Source organism: Muscardinus avellanarius, assembly GCF_963383645.1.
Source record: "Muscardinus avellanarius genome assembly, chromosome: 9".
NCBI lineage: Eukaryota > Metazoa > Chordata > Mammalia > Rodentia > Gliridae > Muscardinus > Muscardinus avellanarius.
In genome coordinates this window covers 46,309,113-46,332,842 of record NC_137795.1, presented here as the reverse complement: position 1 = coordinate 46,332,842, position 23,730 = coordinate 46,309,113, and the positions used below count along the sequence as shown (strand labels likewise).

Here is a 23,730-nt window from a genome sequence, read left to right as displayed (position 1 = left end):
ACAAGACCCATTGCTAATATGAAGCTCAACCTGCTTGCAGTGCTATGAGTAATTAAGTACTTTGTCCCTGACCTAGGAATTTCATGGCTTCTAGAAATACGCACAAAACTGTGGCCAAGTTAACTTGCATAAAGGGTAAAATCTCAGAAATGCCTTGGTTCCTGATACATCTATTTTTGTCACCAGAAAAAAAAAAAAACTGTTCTTTTCTTGTCTTATAAAAATTGCAAACTAGTTTTTCATCTTATGAAAACTGTCAGTCTTAGTACTGCATTTCCTTTCTTGCTTTGATGACTAAGAAACCCGGAGAGAAATTTTAACATTCTCTCAAATTGCATACATCTCTATTAATAAATCTTTTAAATCATAACCTGACTTTACATTATTTCTACTGTATAATTCCTTCATCTATTTGCCTACTATAGTATGTTTACTTATTTGTAAAATTTCTCACTAGTACGTAAAATGGTAGAATAAAAATAGCTATTTAGCCGGGCGTGGTGGCGCAGGCTTATAATCCCCGTGCTTGGGAGGCAGAGACAGGAGGATTGGGCAGGTTCGAAGCCAGCCACGCTGGCTTAAGAGACCCTGTTTCCAAAAATTAAAAAATTGGTCTGGGAGTGTAGCCCAGAGGTAGAAGGGCTTCCAGGGACCCCAGTACCCCCAAAAAAGCGCTATTTATCATTCAAGATAAATTCTACCAAAGCCCATTCCTAAAAAGCCATTTCTTGATTCTGTTGGCTGAGGCAGGGCTACCTGTTCTGTATTCTCTTGTGCACTACCATAATGCCTCCTTAGGTTACATTACATAACACTCTGAAGTAATTAGTTGTTTATTCTTTTCAATTGTCTTCACTTTGTTTTTCACAAGACAGCACTTTAGTCAGTACCCACAGCATTTAGTACATAGTACCTTGATTATAATAAGCACCCAATATATGAGAACCCAAGTATAAGACAGACAGATATGTGGATGGGAGGAAAGTATGTGGTTATGTTGCCTGGCATTACATAAAGCAGAGGTAGAATAGGCTTCCCCAGTTTAAGATAAAAAGTTAAAAGGTTATATACTGTAACAAAAAAGGGAACCCTGAAAACAAAAGCGGACATCATGGTGAAAATCAGGATAACATGTATATAGTAAAATACTGTTTGATATTAAGAAACAAAACTAAGATCAGCCTGTAAAAAGCCTTACCAGCTGTGCAAAATTTTGACTTTACTAGTTGTTCAGAGGAAATTAACAAGCATATCTTTAGAATAACTTCCTTTATTTCTCTTATGCCCAATCAGGGGTAAAAGTAAAATAATAAAATAAGTACATCACAAATAATATCATGTAACATTGCAAAGAGAACTGCAGAGTAGATATATTATCTTTCATTATTGTATAAAATTAAAATGTGTAGTACTTAAGGCAAATGAGTAAGAAAGATACCAAGCTTCCATAACATTTTTAAGAATCTGAGGAATACGATGATGGTATTCAAAAACTTTATTTACCCTTTTTTTTTGGGGGGGAGGTACTAAGGAATGAACCCAGAGGCATTCTATCTCAGAGCTGCACCCCTAGCCTTCTTTTTTTTTTTTTTTTTTTTTTTTGGTAGTACTGGGGGGTACTGGCTGTGAGCCTATGTGCCATCAGGCCCGGCTACCCCTAGCCCTATTTTATTTTTATTTTGAAGCAGGGTCTCCAAAGGTTGATAAGGCATACTACTTGCTGAGGCTGTCCTTGAACCTATAATCCTCCTCAATAATCCGCCTGACAAGTACTGGGAATACAAATGTGTGTCACCATACCCAGCTTCCAAAAACATTTAAGAGGTTAAAGTACCTTAACAGCTCCATACAGGTATAGAGTTGAGATCAAATTCCAGGGGAAGTTAAATAAATGGAAATAAGAATTTCTTCTATAGCTGGGTGTGGTGGCATATGCTTGCAATTCCAGCATTTGGGAGGCTGAGACAGGAGGATAGTCTCAGTTACTTAGTGAGACCCTGTTTCAAAATAAAGAATAAAAAATAGGGCTGGAGCCGGGCGTGGTGGCGCACGCTTGTAATCCCCGCGCTTGGGAGGCGGAGACAGGAGGATCGCGCAGGTTCGAAGCCAACCTTGCTGGCGTAAGAGACCCTGTTTCAAAAATATAAAATAGGTCTGGGAGTGTAGCCCGGAGGAAGAAGGGCTTCCAGGAACCCCAGTACCACCAAAAAAAAAATAGGGCTGGAGAGGCGGGGAGTTCAGAAGTGGAATGGTCCTGGTTTCCATCCCTGTTACCAAAAAACAAACAAACAATTCTTCTGCTTTTATGATCAACAACCACAACCTATCATACTTGTCATTATATTGCTATAATTTTGTAGTAGCAAAAGAAATTATTCTAAAATATACTGATATTGACATTTCTATTTTTCTAGAAAAAATTTCAAAGTGATTGAGCCCAAAATGGAAATGCAAGTCATATTCTGAGGCAACCCAGTATCTAAAATCCTAATCCACACTCTAGAACCTAGGACATTTCAAAATGATTCCTCAATCCTATGAGAATGCTTTAGAACTCACTTTAAATGCACCACAGGGGATAGGTAGGAATTCTAAAAATGTATAACAGTTAACATCAGGCCATAAAGGGCTAGAGGTTGTTTTTAGGAGGTCATGCCAAGACTGTGTTATTGAATCAAAATAAATTTAGCCTAAACCACCCTCCACACTTCCTGAAGTGGACTCCATACACAGTGAACTGTAATCTACCTTGATGGGTAAATACACTGCAATAAACTTAAGAGTATATCCTTGGAACCAATCAACTGAGTCTCAGCCAATCATAGCAGCTAAACTTTCAGCCAATGAGAGCCTGAAAGCTGCCAGAATAGGAACAAATGAGACAAATACCAACTGAAGCCAATCAACTTGCTTCTATTTGTCACTTCCTTTTCTCTGACTTATGTGCATAAGTGGTAGAATGAGATATTCTACCATTTCTGGCCAAGAATGCTGCTCAAAGAAACTGTGTAATAAAATTTACACTGTAATCTGAATCACAAGACTTTGTTCTCACACATACAACTCAGTGTCCAGCTTTGCTGGACAAACAGTATATTAATACCTACAACTCTCATATTAAATAATTATGATAAATGAACACATTCTGTATCAATAACTGACATTTATCCCTCCCCTTTTTTCTTTTTCATGGTGCTGGGGGTTGAACCCAGGGTTTGGGGCATGCTAGGCAAGTTGTCCACCACTGAACTACATACCCTTACCTAACCTATTACTTCTTCAATGTAGAATGCCCCAGCAGAGGATCACCAAGGCCAAATGAGGACAGCTAAGAACTGATCTGTTGGGCAGGCTGGTGCATGCCTGTAATCGCAGTACCTGAGAGGTTCAGACAGGAGGATCACAGGTTCTTTGCCAGCCTCCAGGAGACCCCTTTTCCAAATAAAAAAATAAAATAGGGCTGGGAGTGTATCTGAGACATAGAATGCCCTTGGCTTCTACTCTAAATATGGAAGAGAAGGAGAGTAGAAAAGAGGGATGGAAGAGTTAAACAACTACTTAATTTTAATTAGTTTTAATTTTTCTAGGGGGTGGGGTTACTGGGGATTGAACCTATAAGAATTCTACCTCTGAGCTACACCAGCCAGCCCATTTTACTTTGAAATAGGGTCTCACTAAAATGCTGAGGCTGGCCTTGAAACTGCAATCCTGTCTCAGCCTCCAAAGTATTAGATTATAGGTACACACCACAATGCCAAGCCAGGTTTATTTTGTTTATTTATTTGTTATTTGTTTGCTTGCTTACTTATTTTGCAGTACTGGGAATCGAAACCAAGGGCATCCTACCTCTAAGATACAGCCTCAGGCTTATTTTTTATTCTTTTTTTTTTTTTTTTTTTTTTTTGGTGGTGGTGGTAATAGGGGTGGAATCCAGAGGCTTTCTACCTCCAGGCTATACTCCCAGACTTTTTTTTATATTTTATTTAGAAACAGGGTCTCACTAAGTTGCTGAGAGCCTCACTAAGTAGCTGAGGCTGGATTCGAACCCGTGTGATCCCCCTGTCTCAGCCTCCCAAGCACGGGGATTACAAGCGTGCACCACCACACCCGGCTTATTTTTTATTCTTTAAGACAGAGTCTTACTTAGTTGTGAAGGGCCCCATTAAGTAGCTGAGGCTGGCCACCAACCTGTGGTAATTCTGTCTCAGTCTCCCAAGTACTGGGATCACAAACATGTGCCATCACAACACCAGAAGGTTTAACTTTTGTTTACTTTGTGTCATTATAAAATCACATTTTAGCCAGGCGTGGTGGCCCACATTTGTAATACCACCTTGGGAGGCTGAGACAGGAGGATCACACAGGTTCAAGGCCAGCCTCACCTACTTAAGTGAGACACTGTTTCCAAATAAAGTATAAAATAGGTCTGGGAATATAGCCCACAAGTAAAAAAAAAAAAAAAAAAAAAAAAAAAGAGAAGCCTCTTGGGTTCCACCCTCTGTACCACAACACACACTTTATGTGTATGCACCTCTTCATTGATTAACTGCTTCTACAGAAGCTTAATTTTTAACATATTTTTATTATTCTTTTAAACTTATTGGTACATTGTGATCATGCATCATTATGAAGTATAGAATGGTAGAGGCATATATGTACACATCATAATTTTAGCCTTTCCTTATTTCCCTCCCCATGCCCCCTTCCCCTCCTTCTCAAGTTTAGCCTTTCAGTTTTTTTACATATTCTGTTCAGAACAATATGTTCACAGCGTTTGCATGTATTAACAATTCATATGAGACATTTGTAACTGAAGGGTATTTTGGCTAGATATAAAACTTTGGCTATCAATTTCTTTCTTTCAGTATGTGGAAAGTTATTTATTGTTTTAGGCTGTGCAAAAAAGCTTGGTAACGATCTGCTTTCCCCCCTAATATATCATGTGGTCTTTCTGCCTACGATATCACTATACCTGGTGCCACACAGTAATGTTTATTAAAATTTTGTAATTTTTATGCCATTTTTGTGTTTCTTGTTCCTTTTTGGTACTGTGGGCTGAATCCAGGGATATTTTACCTCTGAGCTAGAGTCCCAGCCCTATTTTACTTTTTACTTTGGAACAGTTTCCCTAAGTTGCTAAGTGTCTCATTTTAGTTATTAAGACTGGCCTCAAACCTGTGACTCTTCACCTTCCAAATGCTGAGATTAGTGTGCTATCATGCCCAGCATGTTTCTTGTTCTTAATTTCTTCCTTACTTGTATTGTGGGCAAAGGAGTAGCTAAAAAAGTATTATTATAAAATCAATAATCTCATATAATTAATTAGCTTTTCAATTATATAAAATATCCACATAATAACATGAACTTTAGTATATGAACTTGGCTATAATCTAATGAGCAAACCTAGAACATTCTACCTCTCATCTATAGCCACAGCCCCAAACTATTTTTAATAAGGTCTCACACTAAATTGGTGAGGCTGGCCTCAAACCTGTGATCCTCCTGTCTCATCCTCCTAAATACTAGGATTATACAGATTCATCACTAAAATATTCTTTAACTAAACATTTTTAAAATAAAAGAAACTCAGAAAGTAGTTTCCTGCGTGTTTCAAACTAAAGGTGATAATCACATCCATTCAGACATCAAAATGTAACTAACAGCCAAGTGTGGTACATGCCTGTAATCCTAGTACCCTGGAAGCTGAGACAGGCAGATCACAGGTTCAAGGCCAGTATCAACAACAAAGCAAGACTCTCAGCAAGCTAAGGAGACTGTTTTGAAACAACAAAAATAAGATTAAGGGCTAGGGTATAATCTGGAATTAGAATGCCCCTTGGTTCAATCCCTAGCACCATCAAAGAAATAAAAACAGTAACTAAACAACTAAGTTCCTTCAAGACCTGTTGTTATTTCCAGGCTCCTGCTATTTCAGTAAAAGTTATCATAACACATGACAATGTCTGGCTCAAATATACGATAAAAGACACAATTCCAGGTAAATGTTAGATTCACTTGCTAAAAAAAAAAAGCATAATACAATATAAATAATCTAAATTATTCTACAATGATTCTAAAAATAAGAAAAAGAATAGAAGTCTTAGAAAGGAATGACTGAATGAGTAAAGAGGTTTTTATACATACACACACAAAACTGATTTCTGAACCTCATTCAAAAGCCCCACCTGATTTTACAACCCAAGACTAATTAAGACTAATTAATGCTTTCCTGCTTAATCATCATCAGAAAGATCAACTCATGCACTAACTTGTGCATAGTCCTAATAAACCTATGTTTGCAGCCCAACACAGACATGCTTAGTAGACTTTAGGTTTAGGGCTCATAATGTATATCAGATAAAAACAGTTTTAGATGAATTTACATCCTAGAAAAAGTGGTTAAATTACTGTACCTACAGATAGCTATACATATGAGTCTGAATCACTGATTTTTTTTTTTAAGGCTATATTCTGACAGATTGTTTTCTCCTAACAGGCCAAAAACTAATTCCCAAACTACCTGCTCCTCTTGAAACCTGACATCTGACCACGAAATGGACTCTAATTTCCCTCCTCATGAATATGAATGCACTTTTGATCTTCTCCTAAGCAACAGAATACAGTGGAAACAACTGTGGGTTTCCCAAAGAGAGGCTGTAAAAAGAACCTAACTTCCTCCTTACATGGTGTACCTTTGTTTTCAGAACTCTGAGTTGCCAGGTAAAAAGTATGACTATTCTGAGCTGGGTCATATGGCTGTGATCCCGTGTGACTTGGCAGTAGAATGGCCCTAGGTTCAATCCCCAGTACCAAAAGAAAGAAGCGGGAGGGGTAAGACTACTCTGAGACGGATCCTATGAGCAAGGGAAGCCACAAGATGGGACATATGTGGGTGTTCAGTCTAGTTGGCAGCCCTAGTCTTTCATCCTTCCAGGCCAGAAGATAAATGAAAACTTTCAAATGATTTTGGTCCCCAGGTGCTCAGAGGACCCAGACACCATGAAGCAAAAGCAAGCCATTTAGCATTGCTTTTAATAAATGGCTGACACATAAAATCATGATCAGAACAAAAAGGTGGCTTAAGGCTGCTAAGTTGAGAATCATTTGCTATGCAACAATAATGACCAGAACAGTATACTATGTTCATGACTACAGCTATATTAAAGCCTCCTCCACTGATCGGCAATAAAAAGGTTCCATCACTTTTTAAAAGGTTATGTGACTATCCCTTTAAAAAAAATCATTCATTTTATCTTGTTTTCTTGCTGGCCTTTTAACCTCAGATCTTTTCTCTTCTGCCTAGAAATACACTGATATTCTCAATCCTAAAGACAATTTTCTCTTGCCCCTATCCAACCCCACTCCTACAAACTATAATCATTTCACTGCTCAATTCACTGAAGAATCAGTTCTTAGTACAGCCTCATCTAGGCATCAATGTATACAACCTGTGGCTGGCCCCAACCAGTGGGTCACTGGGTACCTCCCTTGGCCCTCACAGCCTTCATCCTTTGCCAACTGTAGAGTAATTAAATGTTGTTGCTGCTGCTGCTATTAAATCTATCATTTTTAAAACCATCGTTCTGTCTGGCGTGGTGGCGCACGCTTGTAATCCCAGCGCTTGGGAGGCGGAGACAGGAGGATTGTTCAGGTTCGTAGCCAGTCTTGCTGGCTTAGTAGACCCTGTTTCCAAATAAAAATATATATTAAAAAAAAAAAATAGGTCTGGGAGTGTAGCCCGGAGGTAGAAGGGTTTCCAGGAACCCCAGTACCACCAAAAAATAAAATAAAATAAAATAAAACCATCCTTCTAGCCAGGCGTAGTGGCACATGCTTATAATCCCAGCACTTGGAAGGCTGAGACAGGAGGATTGCACAGGTTCAAAGCCAGCCTCAGTTACTTAAGTGAGGCTCTCAGCAATTTAGTGAGACCCTGTTTCTAAATAAAGTATAAAATAGGTCTGGGAGTATAGCCAGGAGGTAGAAAAGCCTCTGGGTTCCACCCCCAGTACCACAAAGGAAAAAAAAGACCTTCTTTTATGCCTCAGACTATATAATCTTGGAGAAACTATATTGCCATCTCAGTGTGTTACCTATGTAGGCAAGATTACTATTGCTCTGAGGAAGGATTTTTGGTGCCTGTTGAAAAATTAAAGTTTAATTTTTCATTAAAGATAAGCATGACTGGTGTAGCAAATAGAGGTCAGAAAGCTATGACTGGTCTCAATAAAAGGTGAAAAAAATGAGTAAAACTCTTTAACTGCAATATCATCAGATAAGTAGTCACAAGAAAATGATAGAGTAAGATATAGCAAGATATAATTTCTAAGGGGAGGAAAATATAGAGAAATATACAAGATGTGAAGTGTACATGTATCACTTTGAAACTCACTGTGATATATAATTACATTGTACCTATAAAAGTATAAAAAACGATACAACTGCTGAAATATATAGTGAGATAGCTTCTTCAGGAAAACAGTCTAACAGTTCCTTAAGAAGCTGAACACAGAATGATCATATGGCCCAGGAATTCCCTCTCCCTCCCTCCCTCCCTCCCCCTCCCTCCCCCCCCTCTCTCTCTATATATATAGCAATAAAAACAGATATCCACTGTAAAGTTCATAACAACATATTCAGAATAGTCAAAAAGTTAAAATTGCTCAAATGTCTATCAACTGATGAGTAGATAAACAAAATGTAATATGCAGACAACTGGATGAGCATTATTCAGAATAAAATGAAATAAGTATTGTGATATAGTACAACATGAATGAAATTTGAAAACATTATGCTAAGTGAAAGAAGACAGTCACAAGGGGCTACATATAAAATTCTGTTGCCGGGCGTGGTGGCGCACGCTTGTAATCCCCGCGCTTGGGAGGCGGAGACAGGAGGATCGCGCAGGTTCGAAGCCAGCTGTGCTGACGTAAGAGACCCTGTTTCAAAAATATAAAAAAGGTCTGGGAGTGTAGCCCGGAGGAAGAAGGGCTTCCAGGAACCCCAGTACCACCAAAATAAATAAATAAATAAATAAAATTCTGTTTATATGAAATACTCAGGAGAGATTGTAATCCAGAGACAAAAAGAAATTAGTGGTTTCTAAGGAAGTAGGAGACAGAAAAGGATTATATAAACAATATATGTTTCTTTGGGGAGTGCTGAAAATGTTCTGGAATTACATGCTGATGACAGCTATACAATTCTGTAAATATACTGAAAACCACTAAATTGTTAACATTAAAGGAGGAAATATAGCCCAATATTATGGAGATGAATGCCTATATTCCCAGTACAAGACTGGATGGACAAGAGGATCATTGATTTAGGCCAACCTCAGTATTTTAGCAAGGCCCTCAGCAATTTAGTGAGATCCTGTTTTTTGTTTGTTTGTTTGTTTGTTTTTAATGACTGAGGGTGTAGTTCAGAGATAGGATGCCCTTGGGTTCAATTATCAGTACAGAGAGACAGATAATGTTATACATATTATATCTTAATAAATAAATTATATGAGAAAAATATCGAGTTTTCAATTGTTCTCTCCAAGGCCAAAGGAAAACAAAACCTGAAATTATTTTCCTTCATTTCACTTGTTTCAATTCCAGGCTGAACAAAATTCAAAAGAAAAAGAGGAAAATTATCACAATTCCAACCAATTCTGAATCTGTAAAGAAGAAATATCTGGAATACACCCCCCCCCCCCGTTTTTTTGGTGGTATTGGAGATGGAACCCAAGGACCTTGTATCTCTGGGCTATACTCCTAGACCTACTTTTTATTTTATTTGGAAACAGGGTCTCACTAAGTTGCTGAAGAGCCTCAATAAGTAGCTATGGCTGGCTTCAAACCTGAGCAATCCTCCTGTCTCAGCCTCCCAAGTACTGGGATTACAAGCATACACCACAACATCCAGCTTATAGTCCATTTTTATATTATTCCAAGAGAAAACAAAAGATAAAATATATTACTCTAAAGCTTGCTCCATTATCAGGCCCTATTCATTAATGTTCTGAAACACTATCTGAGCCCCCAATTAAGAATCAAGCATGCTGGGCCCTTCCAGAGAATTGGTGGATAGCCCCAAGTAGCCAAAACAGAAGAAGTGACTTGCAAGAATGTTTTAGTTTGTCCAGGAGCATGAATGGTGGAATTTTGTAGTCTAGTTGGCCTATACGGGGGTGGGAGGAGAAACAGACAAAGAATGAGTAAAGCAGTAGTCATTCAATCAGTATGGAAGTTCCTTAAAAGACTGTTAATGGAGCCTCCAAACAACCAACCACACCACTTTGAGGGATTTCCCAAAGGAAATGAAATCAGATTACTGTAGAGATACATGTATTTTCATGTTTTTAGCAGCACAATTCACAATAGCAAAACTATGGAACCAGCCCAGGTGTTTGTCAACAAATTAATGAATTATGAAATTATGGTATAAACCCACAGTGGAATTTTACTCAGCCATAAAAAAAATAACACAATCATATAATTTAGCAAAAGTAGATGGAACTTGAGATACTAGGCTTAGTGAGATTAGCCAGTCGCAGAAAGTGAAGGACCGTATGTTTTCACTTATATGTGGAAGCTAAGGAGAAACTGGGAAACAAAATAGATTTCAGATCAACAAGAAGAGACAAAGACGGGGAGGTGAAAGGGGAAGTCTGATGATAGAAAGTATTCAACTAATCCTTTGCTCATACATGAAGTTATATATATATGAATTCAAAGTATCTGTGGGGAGGAGGTAGTGAGGCAGAAATATGAGGGGAAAGAACAAATGCTGTATGCATGTATGTATCTGTCATTCTGAACCTCACTAAGATGTACAATTATAATGCACCAATTTGAAAAAGGATCCACTATTAGTCAGGCATGGTGGCACATGCTTGTAACCCCGGCATTTGGGAGGCTGAGACAGGAGGATCGTGGCTCACAGCCAGCCTCAGCTACTTAGTGAGGCCCTATGGAACGCAGTAAGACCCTGATTCAAAATAAAGAATAAAAAATAGGGCTGGGGGTGTAGCTCAGAGGTAAAATACCCCCAGGTTCCATCCCTAATGCCGCAAAGAAAAAAAAAAAATAGATGCACTTTTAACTGAAAAATAATTGAGAATATTTAAAAAACAAACCTACACTCCAGGGAGCAGTGAGGGAAGCCAGCGGACAGAAGGGCACGGAGCAGGCTGTGGTGCAATGGTTACAGAGGATGCTGAGGAGGCATGTGGGCTGGACTTCCTCATTGCTCTTGAGGCCACGTGACCTTGTTCTAGCCATGAGTGCAGTATAGAAAGCCCCTCTTCCCAACAAGAGAACAAGTGTGATCTCAGCGACATGGGCAATATGATGGGAGCAGGAAGACTGTGACAAACTACACATGGGAACCCCATCCCAGATCCCATGCCACCCTCCTCTGGGGCTGCAGGTGTTGATAAGAGCCAGTGACATTTACAATGATTGCAAGTATGACCCACTGATGCACAATAGGGGAAATCTGGATAATAAAATGGAACGTGTTTAGGAATATTTCATTCAGAACAACACAGCTGCTATCATTAATTCCTCACTTTGCTCCATGTCAAGTTGAACACAAATTTTGGTAGCTCTCCCACCTCTTTTGACTGCTAACATCTGTCTTTTACTTGTTCTTGGGTTCCATTAAATCATTATATTTCTCAAAGGCTTATCACAGAACAGCCTCTCTGTACCTTTTTTTTTTTTTTTTTTTTTTTTGGTGGTACTGGGGGTGGAACTCAGAGGCTTTCTCCCAGACCTTTTTTATATTTTTTATTTGGAAACAGGGTCTCACTCAGTAGCTGAGGCTGGCTTCGAACCTGTGCGATCCTCCTGTCTCAGCCTCCCAAGCACGGGGATTACAAGCATGCACCACCATGCCCGGCACCCACCTAATGTTTTTATTTTAAAAAAATCTATTTTTTTTTAAAAAATCTATTTTTTAAAAATATCTATTTTTTAAAAATATCTTTTTTAAAAAATCTATTTTAATATTTTAATATGATCTGTTTTACCTATCAATCAGTAATACTTAAAAAGGAGTGCACAAGAATGCCTTTGTGTCTGACCACAGTTTGGGGATCCAAAAGACTATCAGATTCAGAATGATTTTGTTGGGGAGAAGAGGCAGTGCTAGAAATAAAAGCCAAGGCCTTGCACATGCTAAACAAGCACTCTCTCACTGAGGTACAACCCAGAACCACATTCAGGTTCGACTCACTAAAAGTTATTATACGACTGTTACAGTTTATTACAGCAAAAGGATGATACCCAGTAAAATCAGTCATGGGCCAGGAATGCTGGTGAACACATGTAATCCTAGAACATGGGAGGCTTAGACAGGAGGATCCCAGGTTTGCGGCCAGCCTCAGCAACTTAGTGAGGCTCCCACAACTTAGTGGCACCCTGTTTCAAAATAAAGAATAACACAGGGAAGGTAGTATAGAGCAGAGGTAGAATGTCCCTGGGTTCAATCCACAATATCTCCTACCCAAATCAATCAAGGAACAGACACATGGAGCGAACCAAGGAGAGTTCCAATTGTGAAACTTACAGCTGTCTTCTTCTAGTGAGGTCAAGGCACCGTTAACCCCTCTGTGGAATGACATGTACCAAATACAGAGTACTGCCAACCAGGAATGATGTTTACTGGAGCCTTGGAGTTCACTTATTTTTGGGGGGAATGAGGGATGGTAACTGGGGTTCCTGGAAACCCTTCTACCTCCGGGCTACACTTCCAGACCTATTTTATATTTTTATTTATAACAGGGTCTCCTAAGCCAGCAAGGCTGGCTTCGAGCCTTGCGGGATCCTCCTCTCTCTGCCTCCCAAGTGCAGGGATTACAAGCGTGCACCACCACTCCTGGCCGGAGTTCACAGTTTGTATGAGGGCTCTATCACACAGACATGGCTGACCACTTCCATGGCTAATCTCAGTCTACAGTCCCTTCAGAGGTCAAACTGATAATATAACCTAAAGCCCTCACCATAAATTACAGTGCTGGACTATCAGGCATGGTCTACAGCCCCAGATAAACAAAGGCACTTTTCAGACAGGATATTCCAAGTGTTTACAGATCTCCCAGGAACCACCAGTGGAAAATCAGAACTCTCTATGGGCCAAGTTAAAATTCTCCACTATATATATGATTGCCTTTTCTTTCTGAATCCTCAATTCATATTTCTGCTTTCTTTTTCATTTTATTTATTTGTGTGTATGTCACTAGGGACTAACCCAGGGGATGTTCTACCTTCAAGCTATACCCGCCCCCCGCACTTCTAAAAAAAATTTTATTTAGAAACAGGGTCTCTGTAAGTTGCTGAGTCTCATTACATTTGCTGAGACTGCCCTTGAACCTGCATCTTCCTGTCTCAGCCTCTCAAATACTGAAATTACAGACATGTGCCACTATTCAGAGCTTCTAGTTACTTCCTTGATATCCCCACTGAGAGTCAAATTCACCAAATCCCATCTCCCCTGATCAATTGTGATTTCTATTCAGTGTCACCACAGCTAGGCGTGGTTTTGCAAGCCTGTAATCCCAGCATTTAGGAGGCTGAAACCTGAGAATACCGGTTCACTGACAGCCTCAGCTACTTATTGAGGCCCTCTGCAACTTAGTGAGACCCTGTTTCTAAAATAAAGAATAAAGCCGGGCGTGCTGGCACAGGAGGATCACGCAAGTTTGAAGCCAGCCTTGCTTGCTTAAGAGACCCTGTTTCCAAATAAAAATATAAAAAAATAAAATATAGGTCTGGGAGTGTAGCCCAGAGGTAGAAGGGTTCCATCCCCAATACCACAAAAAAAACCAAAACACAACAAAACAAAAACACACTGTATTCTAGTTTATAGGTTCTTCAGGCCTGTAATACTGCTCATACTGACATGCCTTCTCAAATACACAGGCAGCATCAGCACCCTATTCCTTAGCTGTAACCTAACACTAGAGAGAATTCCCTCATCTGAATAAAAAATATTAACACACAATGGACTTAAACATACTGAAGTCAACCACTAAGCCAAGCAAGGGAAGGAGGGATGGGGAGGGAATGGGGTGGGAACTGGGTAGGGGTTAAATCAGTGATGTGTACATCACTGTATGTACACACAAGTTTTTTACCCCAATATGATGTATGAATATAATGCACCAATACAAATTTTTAAAGTATTAATTGCACCATGAGTGGCTCAAGTAAAATGGGATTAACAAAATACATGGCCCTTTATCACAAACAACTTTTCAGACTAGTCAAAGATTATAAGTGAACACAAAAATAAATCTGTAATTATATACCAGAATGGGAACTATGTGAGAGAAGACTGCTGTGAGCAATAAGGAAAAGGGCCAAAGATTTGAGTATGGTCCAAGAAGACATTTCCAAGAAAATATCATGTTTTCATACAGTAACAGTAACAATAATAATAATACCAATAATGTGATAAAACTATGTATTGGCACCAACTTTTCTAAGAATGATTTCAGAGGGCTACATGATAGGCTCCCCTCAGAAGTCCATCACAGGAGGCAGCCTGATGTAACAAAGCAATACTGCTACTGTCACCACTCCCTAGGTCCTTGCAGCAATACGTACTGAGGGCTCCAGAAAGGAACAGAACATAGTTCAAAGCAATGATTTCCCTTACATCAAGTCAGTCCCACCAAGAGAGTGAGTGGAATGAAGGGTCACTTCACTTAGCTGTAGCTTTTAGAGTTTTAGATGTATGGTACACGCCGTGGATGAGTAGACCTTAGACTTAAAGGTGCACTGACATCACCAGATGGAGTCCCAGTCCTACGCCCAGGGACTTCAATCCAGAAGCCACAATGCAGCCTAGGGATGCTTACCAGGCAACTCTAGTGACTCTAAAGGCGCTAAAATATCTCCGTGGCACAGAGGCTTTATGTGCAGACTTACAAAGCAAGGGCATATCATACAAGGCCTCCCAGAAGGGGCTACTGTTTACAGTGCCCTTGGGCCTGGCTCATCCTTGGCTTGGAAGCCAAATCTGAATAAACAACATAGCCTGCTGCTATAGTTCTTGCCTAGATAAATGACCAGAAGTGACATGTAAAAAAGACAGTACTGACAGCTCTCTCCAGATCCAGAAAAAGTGACCCCCATAAAGAACCAGGCAGAGTGCTAAGGGAACGAGTATCAAATGCAGAGGGGAACATATACCAGAGAGCTAAGTTAAAGACAGAAGGAAAGAAAAGGAAAGCAAAATTCATATTTCTAAGAAGTCTTCTATGTACCAGAAAGTATGTCACACTTAACATTATCTCATTGTAATCAACATCAAATCTTAAGAAGGAATATTCTGCATATTGCATCATAGAAGAAAATAACAACAAAGTCTAGAAGTAAAGAATACAGAGCCAGGAAACAACAAAGCCAGATTCTGACCACATATCTCAGAAAGCCATGCTCAGCTCTCTCAGGAAGGCAAGGTCAAACAAGCTGACTATAAAGACAGGGAAAGTCCCACTCCAAGAAGGAGGCCAAGGCAGGTTGACAGGAGCAACCAATAATACCTTAGAAGTACCAGACCTATAACCATTAGCCTTTTAGTTAAAATGACAAAGAGGTCACAAATTCTGAGTAAGGGAAGACTTGGCAAGGTAGGAAGACAAGAAGACCATATGCAGTTTGGCTGGTCATGAATGTCTAAGACTGGCAATGACCCAAAGGCTAGTGGCAGCCACTGACGAATGGTAGGTGACCTACCATTACAGACACTGCCTTCAAGTGCCTGTATGTCCTATGGTGAATAGTATTTCTTGTAAAGAGAAAAAGGAGTGTGTAGCATTTTATTGTAGGTAATGTTTTACTGTATTTTTGGAGAACTGAGAAGTGGCTGGCAGAACAAAACTCCAGGAACAAAGGCAATAAAAATGGAACAGATGGAATGGAAAACAAGACACCAGCCTAAGCACAACACTCTCCCCACCATGGTGAAAAGATTCTTTTTCTTCCATCTTCAAGAACTTAGTACAAAAGCCATTAGCCAGAGCCAGGCAACAAAGGTGCTGGAGCAAAACCTAGGTAAGAAGAAATAGGAGCCACAAGGGAAATAGCAGTGGAAGCAACTGGTGACTCATCACACACAAGGAAATTATCAAGTAAGTAAAAGTAATGTGAGAATTAGAGACTGGTCTCTTACAATCAGACAAAGAAACTACAAAAATGTCAAGGGAGAAAAATGAGCTGAATCCCGCTATTACGACAGAATTAGAGGCACGGATTTCAATATACACATGGATGAAGGTAGAAATAAATATAAAGGAAATGTGTGTCCCATTATCTGTATTAAATCTAAAGGCAATGGTCATAATCACTATTGTTAAAAAATCTAATGCACAGACTTTTCACTAAAAATAGGCCTGGGGGCGTAGTTTGAAGGTATACTGTCCCTGGGTTCCATCCCTAGTATGGGGGGGGGGGGTGAAACCATAAAATATAAAATCAAACTGAAGAGGTTCTCAATGGCCAAATATGGGGATATAAACAAAATCATAACAAACAGGGGTAACTGTATAAAAACAGAAATCTATGAGCAAGTCTATCTCAGATAGAAATTCAGACAGCTGGGGTAGGGAGGTGGATATAGTGACTAAGGTATCTGTGCCATCTCAAAACAACTCTCAACAAAATACTTAATAATTAGTAGAGAAGGTAGGTATATAGTAGAGGTATCTGGCAGACATCATCTAAATTGATGGCATCACCTCTAATGGACTAAGTAAAAACTGTACCCCTGACAGGCTACACTGAGAAGAGCACAGCAGAGCCTTAGTGGTATTCCAAATTGAGAAAATATTATACAAATAGTTGGCCGACCATTTAAAAATGTTAGGGTCATGAAAGCCAAGAAAACACTGAAAATTGTTCCAAATAAAGGAGACTAATTTAAAAAAACAAGAAAATAAAATGTAGCATGTGAGTCTGACATTGGGCAACTAGCAATCCTAAATGGTATCTGACAGTGTACTAGCATATTAGTGTTGACTTATCCTGATGGTTATACAGGGGTTTATAAGAGAAAGTAACTGATTGTAGGCAATACTAAAGTATCTAAGTAAGAAAGCATCATTAGTAACAAGCTCAACCAGTTGTAGTGGAAAGCTATGAAGACAAAAGTGTTAGGCCACAGTTTTTATTCTAGACACTCCAGTCCAACTCCTTGAGTTGTGTTAAAATTTGGATCTTAAATGTGCTCCAAAGGTCACAGTAAAGGCTTGGTTGCCAATCTGTGGTCCTCGTGGGAGGCGATAGAACCTTTAGGAGGTGAGACTTGGTGGAAGTAAGTTAGGTCACTGGGCAGTTGAAGAAGATATTAAGACTTCAGCCCCTTCCTTTCTCTCTCCACACATTCTGCTCACTACAGGAACAAAGCAATAGGGCAAAAACAAACAAACCAACCATGAGCTGACAACTAAAACTGTGATCCAAAATAAGCCTTTACTTCCTTTTGGGTATTTCAATTATTTAGCCACAGCAACAGAAATGAGATATAGAAAAAGGGAGTGAGGGAGGGAAGGCGTGAGGGGGAGGGAAGGAGGAGGAGGCAGGAAGAAGAAGAAGAAGAAGAAGAAGAAGAAGAAGAAGAAGAAGAAGAAGAAGAAGAAGAAGAAGAAGAAGAAGAAGAAGAAGAAGAAGAAGAAGAGAGGAGGAGGAGGAGGAGGAGGAGGAGGAGGAGGAGGAGGAGGAGGAGGAGGAGGAGGAGGAGGAGGAGGAGGAGGAGGAGGAGGAGGAGGAGGAAAAATAAAAAAAAAGAATCAATTTATTTTTAAAGAGGGTCTTGCTAAGTTGCTGAGGCTGACCTCAAACCTGCAGTACTCCTAAGTCTCCCAAGTACTTGAATACAGGCATACAACACCCACATTGACCTATGATAGTTATCTTTGACAAACTTATATTCCATACCAAAAAAAAAGAAATCACTATCTAGTAATGTTAACTGAAGCACAAGTAACTTACCAAATCTAAAACTGAGAGTACAAAAGAACACACACCCTCATGTGTGTGTGTGGACAGCACATTCTCACAGAAAGAACTTTATCATCTCTAACATGCCTTTTTTAGATTAACTTTAATATAACAAAGATGTTTAGAGTTCAGTGAATATAACTTGGAGATCACCCTGACGTGAAACTCTTTATTCTGGGACCTCTCTCTGGGGGTGGGATAGCCTCTGTGCTTTCCCCAGAGGTGGTAAGGAAATGAGACATTGGCTACTTCTACTCATCTACATACTGGAGAGACAGGTGTAAAGCAGAGAGCCTTCCTTCCAGCATGGTGGAGCCTATTTGCTAAAGATACCAGCTCCTGAAGAATGGTTCAGATGGATGAATCTAATGCTTGGCCTCAGCAGCAAAATTTAAAAACAGCAGTCCCTGTTACCAAGAAAGGCAGATCAAGAAACAGGACAGGATAGGGAATACCTACTTCTCACCTTTCCAGACTATCTTTCATTAGACTCTACAGATCTGTAGAATCACAACTATTATTTAGACAAAATACTAAGAAGGATCTGTACTCTCTTTTATAAGAAGAATATTTATTCTAGTATAGTAGGTATCTGCATCTATGGGAGAATTAGGTTAGAGTAGAAATTAGTAAGAAATAAATTTTTACTCACACTGTCATAGCAGAATATCTTTCTCCTCTTAAGAGCAGATAACTAAATTATACTGTTCTTTAACCAACACACAAATTAACTGCATCTATTAGACAAATAATAAATTGCTAAGTAATTTCAAGTCCGAAGATTCATTAATACTTTATGGCCTGTTCATGTGTGCCTGTTCCGTCATCTACTCCTATGCTAGATGGAAGCTGATTTACATTTTTATATACCTATATCAAGTAAGCTATCTCACTGACTACTCAGAATCTCAGGGAATTAAATCCATGGGAGACAGTTAAGTAACACAGCTGAATGGGCACAGTAACTTCCTTTTCTCTTTGATTTTCAGAGAGAGACAAAATACTGTGTCTAGGTTACACTGTTATTATTATCACACAACATATTTGCCCTTTAGGAGTTTAGCCATATACTTTCTGTGTTAACAAAGCATCGATCAAGAACCCTTCACTTTAATAGTTTCTATGTCTTCTGTGAAAACATAACTAAAAACAAAATTTACCATGTTTCATGATAGCAATGCCAGGAAAAATCTGTGTGTAAACAAATGTGCATGTTTTCTTTTCATAGACAATAAATACTATGTAATTCAATGCTATACAGAGAAGGGAATGGTTCCCTTTCAGCCCAACAGCAGAAAACTGAAAGTCAAATACAGGAGTTATAATTAGCACCTTCATGAGCCCGTTACCTCTTCTATTCCTTATGCTCTTCTCAAATGGTTTATTATGTCCTTTATCTCTAATTGCATCACATTAGACTATTTTAAAAGTTCCTACAGGACATATATACATTAGTAAATATTTTCCATCTTTCATAATTTTCTCTCATATCCTATATTTTCTGATTATCATTCTCCACTGAATGAACTTTACAGAAGAGGCTAGTTTGCTAGTTTAATAAAGACCAAGCAGTGTACATCATCAACTCCTCTCAACATTTCCCAAATTACTGGGTGGCCTAGTGAAGCCAAGACAAGCCCAGCTCTCATCACCTTTGCAATAATCCGCAGGGTCCTCTTGTTCTTCATCATCTGATCCCAGGATCTCCTCCTCTGGCTCTGGGGGCGTGGGGTCTGGCAGTGGTGGTGGTGGTGGTGGCGGCGGTGGAGGAGGAACTAAAGGAGCTTTCTGTTGAGGCTCCGGCCTGAAAAGTTAAAAAGAAAATTTCTATTTACTCAGGAGTAAATTTTGCAGTGTAGACACAGCTGAGAGTTTCTTAATATGAGAAAAAATAACACATCAACTATTAAAAGAAATACTGATTAATGTCGCGTCACACATTTTAGCTGAATTCAAGTAATGTTCCAAAATGAAAGTCCCAGGAGGATAACTACCCTTAACTAAGGAGTACTTTTATAGGCATCTCTTTCACTGGGTGCTTCAATATTTCCTCAGTTTGACAATGCTAAGAAGTCTCAATGAAATGAAAAGAGTATTCCACGATGTGTATAACATTAGTTTAAAACACCCTACAGCAATAATTTAAAAAAAAACATAAGTGCAATCAGCCCTGACTTACAAAGGAATTTCTTTTTATTTTTATTTCTTCAGTTATTTTCACTTGAGTTCAGTTATTTACCAACCTTGCTTATCAAGAACACTGCCCCAAACTAAAAATTAAAGAATTAACCCATTGTGTCAAACATAGTACATATATCATACATTGGGGGGGGGGGGTGGCAGTACCAGAGATGGAACCCAGGAGCATTGTACCTCCAAACTACACCCCCAGCCCTATTTTTTAGTCCTTTTATTTTTGAAACAGAGTCTCACTGAGTTACAAAGGGTCTCACTAAGTAGCTGAGGCTGTCCGCAAACCTTATTCCTCCAGTTTCCGCCTCTCGGATGGTGAGATTGCAAATGTGTGTGCCCAGCTATACATTATACAATTTTTGCTAAGGTCCCCCCCCCCCCACTTTGTGGTACTGGAGATTGAACCTAGGTCCCTTTTCTCTCCAAGCTACACCCCCCCCAGCCACTCTCTCTCTCTCTCTCTGTGTGTGTGTGTGTGTGTGTGTGTGTAAATTAATTAACTTTCATACTTCAAAGGGCACTGTCAAGAAAATAAAAAGCCCACTTAATGGGAGAAAGCACTTAAAAATCATGAAACTACAAAGGTTTTTACCTAGAATAATATATGAAGAACTCTTACAACAATAAAAACAACTATTTATTTATTACTAAAATTGAACCCAGGGGCATAACAACTCATCTACATGCCTAGACTTTTCTTTTTCTTTTTTTTTTTTTTCTTTTTTCTTTTTTTTTTTTTTTTTTTGGTGGTACTGATGTTCCTGGAAGCCCTTCTACCTCCGGGCTACACTCCCAGACCTATTTTATTTTTGGAAACAGGGTCTCTTAAGCAAACGCGTCTCGGCCTCCCAAGTGTGGGGATTACAAGCGTGCGCCACCACGCCTGACTAGACATTTTATTTTGAAACAGGATCTTGCCGAATTTCTGGGGCTGGCCTGGAACCTGCGAACCCTCCAGTCTGAACCTCATAAGTATTAGGCATGCATCACCACATCACCACACCCAGATAAGACACACCAATTCTTTTTTTTTTTTTGGGGGGGGGGTATGGGGATTTCCTGGAAACCCTTCTACCTCCGGGCTACACTCCCAGACCTATTTTATATTTTTATTTGGAAACAGGGTCTCTCTTACGCCAGTGAGGCTGGCTTCGAACTTGCACGATCCTCCTGTCTCCGCCTCCCAAGCACAGGGATTACAAGTGTGCGCCACCACACCCGGCTGAGACACACCAATTTTTTTCTTTTTTTTCTTTTTTTTGGTGGTATTGGGGTTTCTGAAAACCCTTCTACTCCGGGCTACACTCCCGGACCTATTTTATACTTTTTTTATTTTTGGAAATAGGGTCTCTGAAGCCAGCGTGGCTGGCTTCGAACCTGCATGATCCTCCTGTCTCCGCCTCCCAAGCGCAAGGATTACAAGCATGGGCCACCACGCCTGGCAACATGCACCAATTTTTAAATAAGTAAAGGAGAATGGAGTAGGGCTCAGTGGTAGAGTCCTTTCCCGGTATGCTTAAGCCCTGGGGTTGATTATCAGCACCAATTAAAACAAAAAAGTAAGTGGTGGGGATTGGAATGGACATTTCTCCAAAGAAGATATAAAATAATCAAGACACATGAAAGGATGGTCAACATTACTAGTCATTGGGGGAAAAGAAAATCTAAATCACAATAAGATACCCTCTCATACCCACCAGTATAGCTATAATCAAAATATTAGACAAACCAAGTATGGAAGCACACACCTATAATTCCATTACTTGGGAGGTAGAAAAAGGAAGCTAATAGATTTGAGGCCAGCCTGAAAAACTATCAAGACCCTGCTTCAAAATAAAAACAGCTGAATATGGTGCACATGCCTGTAATTCTAGCCATGGAAGCGGTGACAGGAGGACCATAAGTCTAAGGACAACCTCATCAAGTAGTGAGATTCTCATCAACCAAGCAAGGCCTGTTTCAAAATAAAAATAAAAAAGGGGCTAGGGGTGTAACTTGGAAGTAGAATGTCCCTGGAGTTCAATGCCCAGTATCTATAAATAAATTATTAATAGAGCTGGCTGGAGAGTGTAGCTTGAAAGTTAATATCTCTGGGCTCAACCTTCAGTATACCACCCACCCCCCCAAAAAAAATTAGACATTAACAGATGTTAGGGTAAATGAAGAAATGAGAACCCTTAATAAGCTGTTGGTGAGAATGTAGTATGGCAGAACTACTTGAAAAAAAGTCTGGAGATTCCTCTAAAAGTCAAATATAAGCCGGGCTTGGCAGCACATGCTTGTAATCCTAGTACTTTGGGAGGCTGAGATAGGAGTCTAGTAGGTTCTCAGCCAGCCTCAGCTACTTAGTGAGGTCCTCTGCAACTTAGTGAGACCCTGTTTCATTTTAAAGAATAAAAAATAGAGAGTGATGGTGTAGCTTGGAGGTAGAATGCCCTGGAGTTCAATCCCTTCAATATATATGTATATTGGGGGGAGAGAGAAAAAAAAAAATATATATATATATATATGGAGGGAGGGAGGGAGGGAGTGCACATGTGAGCAAGCACGCACAAGCATTAACACATGACCCTGATAATCTGTCCTAGGTAAATATGCAAAATAAATAAAAATATATGTCCATACAAAATCGTGTCCATGAATATCCCCAGTAGCATTATTAATTATGACTAGGCAGAACAAATCAAATGTCCATCAACTGACAAACAGATAAATAAGATATAATTTATCATAGCTGGGGCAGGGTCTAAAACCCCAGTTCTTGGAGGATCCCAAGTTCCAGGCCAGTGTAAGTAACTTAACAAGATAAAAATAAGTAAATAAATTTAAAAAAGAGGCTGGAAGTGAAGGTCAGAGGTATAATGCCTGAGTTCAATCCCTGCACAGTGCACATGTATGTATTCTCATTCATTCATTCTTTCTCTCTCTCTCTCCCCCCTTCCCTCCTTCCTCCCCCCCCCACCCCTCATAGCCTTACAAGGGAATATTATTCAACAATAAAAGCCAGATGGGGGTTTCTTTTAGGAAGGGATGAAAATGTACTAATGTGGTGACAGATAATCTGTGAAGATGAAAAATTAAACTGCAAGCCAGGTGTGGTGGTGCATGCTTGTAATCCCAGCATTCAGGAGGTGAAGACTGGAGGATCCTGGTTTGCGGACAGCCTCAGCTACTTAGTGAGACCCTTCACAACTCAGTGAGACTCTCTTTCAAAAAATTAAAAGACTCGAGCTGGTGCACGCTTGTAATCCCAGTATTTGGGAAGCCGACACAGGAGGAGCTCAGTTCAAGGACAGCCTCGGCTACTTAGTGAAACCTTTTACAACACAGTGAGACCCCGTTTCAAAGTAAAAAGAATTTTAAAAATAGGGCTGGGGGTGTAACTCAGGAGGTAGAATGCCCCTGGGATCCATCCCCAGTAACGCAAACAAACAAACAAACAAAAAAACCAAAGACTAAAAAGTAGGACTAGGGATGTAGCTCAAAAAAGTACAATGCCCCTGGGTTCTATCCCCAGTACTGCGAAAAAGTAAAACATAAA

General features: G+C 39.6%; 1 protein-coding gene across 13 annotated transcripts in view; it reads right to left on the bottom strand.

Annotated features, from left to right (window-relative positions):
• SRPK2 (SRSF protein kinase 2) overlaps positions 1-23,730 on the bottom strand; it is a gene marked incomplete at both ends in the record, with an annotated part of 207,029 nt that overhangs the window by 63,115 nt on the left and 120,184 nt on the right. For all 13 annotated transcript variants that reach the window (XM_080701014.1, XM_080701020.1, XM_080701021.1 and 10 more), the window contains one exon: positions 19,649-19,800. In XM_080701014.1, the coding sequence (XP_080557140.1) occupies positions 19,649-19,800 (152 nt within the window). The remainder of the gene's footprint in view (positions 1-19,648; positions 19,801-23,730) is intronic.